At 47.3% G+C, this 7,672-nt stretch overlaps 1 protein-coding gene; it reads left to right on the top strand.

The window, feature by feature from the left end:
- The first annotated feature begins 6,007 nt into the window (after window positions 1-6,007).
- On the top strand, window positions 6,008-7,275 carry GSTUM_00006580001 (uncharacterized protein). XM_002838778.2 has 3 exons: window positions 6,008-6,309; window positions 6,380-6,477; window positions 6,543-7,275. The coding sequence occupies exons 2-3, from the start codon at window positions 6,384-6,386 to the stop codon at window positions 6,755-6,757; spliced, it is 309 nt and encodes a 102-aa protein (XP_002838824.1). The 5' UTR covers window positions 6,008-6,309; window positions 6,380-6,383; the 3' UTR covers window positions 6,758-7,275.
- Window positions 7,276-7,672: the final 397 nt, after the last annotated feature.

A 7,672-nucleotide genomic window follows, 5' to 3' on the forward strand; every position in this document is an offset into this window, starting at 1 on the left:
CCTGGTAATCTCAGTTGAACCTGGTTCCCTATCGCATTTTAGTTCTCCTTTCAGCGATTTCTTACGACGGGGGCCTTGAAAATGAGCCGCATGACCGGCCATGTCTGCCTGTATCAAGCAAGCGGTGCGGAGCCGAGAGAGGGGCATCGGAGGGGGGTATCAGGGGGATGCAGCGATGTATATATGATATCACGTAATTACGGGGGAGTGCCGGATTAAGGGATCGACGTCAATCTATCGGTGGTACCTGTAACCCTGGATTCAAGCGGAGGTGTGGGGTCGCCGAGCTCGCCGTATAAGGGTTTGGAGATACTCGAGTTTATAGTACTTGTATATCATCCTGGCGCCCAGGGTCGGTGAGGGAGCTGGGGGGGGGAACGTAACTCGCCGAAAGAGTATGAAAAAAAAATATTAGAGATCTGCTGATGCCACGATCTACCTCCAACATTGGGGCAAAGGTGAATTTAGAATATTTGTTGGTACTGTAGTCCTGAAAGCAGATGCATAGCATATTTCTTTCCTTTTTTTTTTTCGTGCTTGCCAGGGCAGGGTTTATGGCACTTGATGAAACCCACGCGTGTGAGGTAACTACGAGTACACCTAGTGCAGTATGATACTAGTACTACCGTACAAGTATCATATACATCTGATAGTACTGTACTGTACCTTTCTAGATTACTACTCACCGACCAGACCTTTTTTGTTGAATAAATTATTTCGCATGGTTCCTATTACTCGACCACATACCCCCTCTAGAACCACGAGTTTTCAAGAATAGTTTAGTTGAGCCATCAGCCAGGCAATTCCCCAACGAGGAGCGAGGGGTTTTCCAATCGGGAATGTTGACTTGGCAAGTGAGGCCGAACCCTGCTAGGGCTCGCCGGGCCAACCCACACCCGGGACTACTCGTATACAAAAAGTAGCTTGGCACACTAACCTCCAACGGGGGGACATACGCAATAGGTCGTTGATATCAATTGTATTGATCGCTTTTGTTTTGGGTCTCTGGCATGTGTGATGCGAATGAGTGATCCAGTTATGGCCTACCTTATGGCCTCACCGGGGCAACTTTTTGCGGGAACCTTAGTCTAATAGTGATCTGGGCTCAAGGACATATAACTCACGTTCCGGGAACCAGCCCTGCATAAGCCTGAGTAGAGGAACATGAAAGAGGGGACATCAGGCAAAAACGTGGAAACATTGAGCTTGTTTTTTTCGGTTTTCTTCGGAAAGACTAGAGAACGGCGTATCGCTGTTGGAATTGGTCCGGAAAAAAGTGTGCAACGTATTATACTTACATGTGGACAACGGTGTAAAGCATGAAACTTTCTTAAACTTTTAGGCGCAGTATATGCACTATGGGCATGTGTTTGAGGTGGATAGGGTTCCGAGACATACAAGTACACTATTCCCGACGCGAAGCTGCTTTCTCTGTATGTCCCTCCCCATTCGCAACACCCAATGCTATACTGCGGCACAGTGATTGGGTTAAAAAGTCCTCCAATTTTTAACATGGTGAAACCACCTTTTCCATGTATTCGGGTGAAGGTCCGACACGCAACAGTTGGGTTATCATGCTTCTAACACCCCCGCTTTTAGTAGGTCTTTTATGCTGTTCCCCCGTTCATGTTCCCCTACCCGTGAAGGATTACGGTTCCCAGGAGACGAGGACTTGTACAAGTATGTGCTCATAGTTTCTTCTCTTGTGTTCTCTACTCGTATCCTATCCGTTTCCGATTGTAGTGCTCACCAACACTCAGGGTTGTCCTTCACCCGGTGTTTGGCTAATCGTGGTCAAGAACTCCCCGCCCCCCATAGGTCTGAGGTTGGTTAGGTTAGCCGGGGAGCCTCACCGTGCTAGATCGGGTTTAGGTTGCTCTGAGATTCCCACACAACTCGACGAACCTTTCCCCCATTTTTTCGAGTCTGTTTGCTGTGCGACAACCCGTAGTACATCAATATCGGTGTCTAGAAACGTTCGCATCGAGCAGGGGTAGCGGACCGGCCCAGGGGGGGAAGGGCTGCTAGCTTTGTTTAACCCGAAGAGCAAGAAGTACCGGCCCTGGTGGTGGCAGACACTTTGGGACCCATTTATGTGTACCGTACTTGAGTACCTGTGCTGAGCATCTAAAAAAACATGTATGATAATGGTGAAAAAGCACTTTACGTAGGCACCCAACATACCTTCGATTTTGTCGTCTTTCCCTGCTTACAAATCATACTCTCTCACCCAGTATCATCAGATAGATATTTTTCTCGATACCAACCGTTCACAAACATACATAGACCCATCTACGTTCATCGACTGAGAAAGCTCTCCTATTATAGGGATTGAGGAAAGTGTTTGGGTAGATTATATGTTCAAACCCTGCGAGAGGGTGCCTTACCAACCAGACATGCTTTAGTAAGAGTGTTTGGCTCGTCGTGGTTTGTAATGTATGTGTTGCCAAACGCCTGACGGAACCTTTGTAATGTAAGAAAACCATTTGTATCTATTTGGGCTTAGACCCTAAATAACTGTGCTAATAATACCATTATCATTATGTTATGGGAGAATAAGCCCTGAGATTTACCAGTTATAAGTGTTTTGAAAGATTTTTAATAAAGTTTTCAAACAGCAGCTTGTGAGGTATTGCCAAGCACCACTAACCTTATAAACCGCGGTTTGTAAGAGTTACCTTACAAACCACGGCGAGCCGAACACGCCCCCTTAAGATTTTTTCAAGTCGAGGAATCACCCCACCGATTACCGGTAGTCGCGCATCTAGGGCCTGGCCGGTTCAAGCGGTTTTTTTTTTTTTGGGGAGTTCTGACCGCTGTATGAACTATGACATCAATATTGGCGTTTTTGTTTATGTTTTTCGCCTCACGAAAACTCCGGTTAACCTAGTTAGGTTCGAATACCGGTAATGCTGTATGGTATCGTTATCGTATTGCAGATGACAGACGCTGCACCTCAAACTACAGCTGAAAGGCACAATACCGGAAAAGCGGTACCCAAACCATAAAATTTGATGCTTGGTAATGTTTGACTTTGTAGTTGGAGTGCATGTCGTAGAAAGTGCTGATAAATTAAATTTCCTTACAACAGGCAGATTTCAGGCCGCCGACCTGCGGGGAACCTCGGGGGATGGTTAAGCAAAAGACCTGAAGGTGGGGTTTTGGTGGCGTTTGAGGAGAATTGTGGCTAGGGGGAAGTTGCTGAGGAAGGGGAGAGCTGAATCCACGAAATTATTACCGTAAAAGCTCTAGTAGTCGAACCATGTGTTTTATAGTCCGGAATTGCCTCATTCTGTTAAAGGGGTGAAGACCCCCGCGAAAGGAGAGCTTCTCAGCTCCTCTGAGAGCCATAAAAAATAAAAAAAACTAGAGGAGGCAGTGCCAACGTCATAACACAACTATTAGATTATTTGGGTTTTATGGTGTCGGTGATGCTAGTGGTTGACGGTGAATTTGAAATTCCAAGGTATGATAGTTTTTTTTCTTTCTCCTCCGTAGGCCCATGTGTAAACCCTCCGCCCTCTTATATCTCCATTGAGATCTGGGGTGTTTTCTTTTATAATGGCCTGCTACCATACTGTATCGTGTTGTACCATATCCTGCTCGATGTAAACTTATCTTTCGAGCCATATTTCCTAGCTGGTGATGGTATATGAGGATAGAAATTTGGTCTACCAGTAAAGAGATCCGATGTGAAAGCCGGCTGACTGTATATCCCCTTACGGTGCTGTATACAGCAATTCCGGGAGTACCAATTGGAGGATTGCGGTATCGTGGCATCCTAGAGGGTAGGGACTAAGTCAAGAGGCACTAAATAGGTTATGCGGAAGATTGATCTCTCCGGACGAGCGAGTGGAGGTGGTCAGCGCTAGAGATGATTTTTCTTTTGTTCCGACATGCTAAATGTAGTAATAGGCTTCCTAGCATTTCGAGCCTAACCCTTTGCCCTCCAGATCGCTTCATATATATTCTATATACCGAAACTTGATGGTGTAGACACGAAACATAGTAGGCAGGGCGGGCTGAGAATAGACACGAGTTAGCGATGCTATATTTGTACCAGAGGTGTTGGAAGTTCAAGGGAGAGTTCAAGATCACGGTGAACTTAATTTTATATTCCTTTCTCATCTCGATCGTTTCTTTCTGCCGTCAGTCTTTATAAGGATCCCTTACGATTGATTGCCTTCCCTCTCGTCATATCATATCATTTACGCAAACCTCATGCACCCCCCCCCATTAGCAGATGTCAATTTCAACACCCTCTTTTGGTCACTCCCTTGTTTCTCTTGTCCACGTAGAATGTACTGGGGTTCGGACTCCCGCCCCATAACACCACCCGGGGGTTAGGTGAACGGACCGAGCCGCTGACGAACGTGCGGTGCCGTAAGCTCTTGCAATCAGCTATACCCGAGAGGCCACTAATCTCCGGATTCGCAGACGAAGCTCGTGGGGTGGGGTTAGTGTCTTGTCCACGCGGCGCATTCTGCACCCTTGAGACGTGTTGGGCCTCATTAACCGGTTTTCGCATTTCCCTTGACTTGCCAGGGGGAACCCATCGTGGGCTGATGCGGTGGTTTCCACGGATATTCTGGTAATGAATGACATCTAATCGAGCGGGCTTTGCTCGCCTGCTTCTTGTATCATACTGTATCCGCTGCTATAAAAAGTTAGAGCCCGGGGACCTGGTGGTTTGGAAGCTTTAATCGCTAGTAAGGGAGAGAGGTTATCGAAAGTAAGAGAATGTAGGGGAGGTGGCAATATCCTGAAGTTTTAGTGATATTGCCCTATCACTCTTCCTGGACCTTTTCCCCGCTAGTAAAACCTGTAGATTCTACTCGAGTAATAGGGCCCACTCTCGGTACCTCGCAAACTCACTATGAGTGATCGGGATTAGCCTAGGATCGAACAGGGGGAACTTCGTGTTATACTATACTCGAGTACTAGTACTAGAAGTGTACCATCTAGCCTTCCAGCTACCCCCGAGAGCTAGACTAAGCTCAACATCCTCCAGGTAAGTGAGAAGGGGGTTTCACACCGATGGTTCATATCCGGGATGAATACTGAGATTTTTAGCAGGTTCATTGCGGTATGGTGTGAGACCTCCTAGTACTGATTACCCGTTTACTACCTACTTCGTAGCCAAGAGATAATTTGGAAGACTGTTGACTAATCCTTTTTTTTGTGCAAGTCAACGGTGCACGGTCACGCCATCGTCTGACCCGCCAAACCATCCCGAGTACCACCTCCGGAGCCGGTACTAGTACCGTGGTTAATTTTTCCAGTTCACGGTTCATGATCTGCGAACCGGCTCTTTGAACTGTGGTGAACCGTTTGTGTGAAACTATCTAATATATAGAATACGGAGGTACAGTTCATAGGTCTCGTATGTTACACTAGTTGGTCCATACAACACCCACAGCTAGTGCAACATACAAAACCTAACCATATGGTGAGGGGTGATGTGAGTGATGAGGTAAGGGTACCGGTAGACTATGCTTATTCCCGGCTGGATTTCGAGCTCTGCTCGCTTTTTTGCTCTCCCACCCTTTCGCGCCCAGCCCGAAGAACTCACTGGCCTATCTAGGGTTTTAATTCGCTGTGTCAGCATAAATCCCCCAACGGCCGGAAGAGTGCGTTCTTGAGTCTCAGATTTATAAACCCATTGGAATGTGTTCATATGACAGCAGTAGTAGGGAACCACCATAGTGGCACCTAAGCAGGGTTAGGACTCAAGTCCAGTATTGCAAGAGCTGAAATGACTATAGTTGCCTTCCTCGGATTGCAGGGGAAGGAAAAAGGTGACATTTAACGCTCTAGGCTAGACCTTATTGCGATGGCTAACTCCAACGTCCAGCTCTGTTTCAGTACTCGAGTAGAACAATTAACAACGTATATATAACTATGATACTACGCTCCGTGAATTACGGTCCACGCCAATCTTAGACAAGGCTGCGCACAACAACGACTAGCAACACCATCGCCCCTCGTTTACCCAATCCGACGCCAGGTCAATTCGCCCCACCTTTTCTTTACTGCTTCCTTCCTGCAGCTCGGCTTTCTCTCTTTGTTCGTGGGACGTCACCAGCTTGGGTTGAGTGTTTGTATACCCATTGTTGTTTTCGTTGGGGTTCACCTTCACATCGCGCCAGGCGCGCTCACCCTTGTGCGATCGCACGACATCATACCCTTACGTATTTCAGATATCAACGAGTATTTGAGTAGTCCATAAGGAGACACCCCCAACACCACCCACATTTCCCCAAGACAGTGAATTCTTTCACTACCGACTACCTTCCCCTCATAAAGCAAGTGAGTACTCCCAGATACCACCAGTCGAACCCGCCTCGCCGAAGATGCAGTTGCTGAACCCACAGCCCAGAGAAATGCCATACGGTACCGAGCCTGTGAGAGAGCAAAAGCTCCAGGAGAGCCTCCTAACTCTTTTCAGGGCGGAAGCGTTGGCCAGGGGTATCGAAGGTAGGTTAATATGAAACCATATTCTGCTTCCCCCCTTGCTAACCAACTCTCCCCTTGTCGAACAGAACCCATAGGCCACGAGCAAGTTAAGTCCTGGCTAAGGTTCGTCGTGCCCGAGATTGAGGGGGCCTTCGGTGTCCCGGTATACACAGCTCAGGAGGAGATGCTCGCGAGGGCGCTCGACGAGATAAGAAGAATATTTTCCCAGTTGGGGGAAAGCCCTGATAAGGTTCTCGGGTACGTTTTTACAGGTAAAAGGGGTGGGAGCAGGGCTCAATAATGCGCTCGGTGGTATCAGGGGCACCCTGCGGAACCTAGGTATCGGTCTGGAGGGCATTATCCGTAACATTCCGGCAGAGCAATGTTATGAATGGCATTGGTCCGTCTTTTAATTGTTATTATTTCTAGGAGGAGGAGGAAGTTTCTCAATTTGACACACATTTTGATGTTTCCATTTTAGTGTCTTTCACTTTTACTCATGCAGGGGCTCCGGTATCCCCCAGACTCTTTTGTTTTACCTCAATTTGCCTGTTTTGCCTTCCGGTTTGCGCATCAGGCCATTCCAATCGTTTATCTACTTGTACGGTACAGTACCTGGACGTTGAAATCCTAATTCTGCTCTAGAGTCCTTGGCAAAGAGTCCTTCGAACTCGCTGCGCAAAGGCTCATGATCTGCGGTGCGGGTTACCTTAGACTAGTTTCCTAACGGGTGAGATGAAGTCTCTGTTGGGGAGTCTTTCTTTTCCTTCTTTTTTTTCCCCCATTGAGTGGGTAGGTGTTGTGTTTTAGCCAAGTACTCGTATAACTATAAAATTCCTTACGGTCTGATGGCGAGGACCGTCTGATAGGGAATTTTCCCGTAAAGTGATCAGTGGAGATAAGATCGAATTTCCAACCAAGTTTTATTAGATCGTCATCAAACCGTTCTCGTCGTCAGACCATAAGGCATTTTACGACGATGATGTCGCTGGTGGGGTTGTGAGTGTGAAAAGTGAAAGTCCCCAGGAGCAACCCACGAAGCGCCAATTGAATTCCAGAAGCGAGGATAGGGTGATCAAAGAGGTTAACTTGGTCTCCTCTATTCCCCGGGCGCGGAAGGGTGAATCTACCGGTGATGCTGGATTACGCACGTCATATCAGGGTCAGATAGTATCGGATTACTACTCTTACAGATACATTTGCCACCCTATTACAC

The sequence above is a fragment of the Tuber melanosporum genome (assembly GCF_000151645.1).
Source record: "Tuber melanosporum whole genome shotgun sequence assembly, scaffold_28, strain Mel28".
NCBI classification, from domain to species: domain Eukaryota; kingdom Fungi; phylum Ascomycota; class Pezizomycetes; order Pezizales; family Tuberaceae; genus Tuber; species Tuber melanosporum.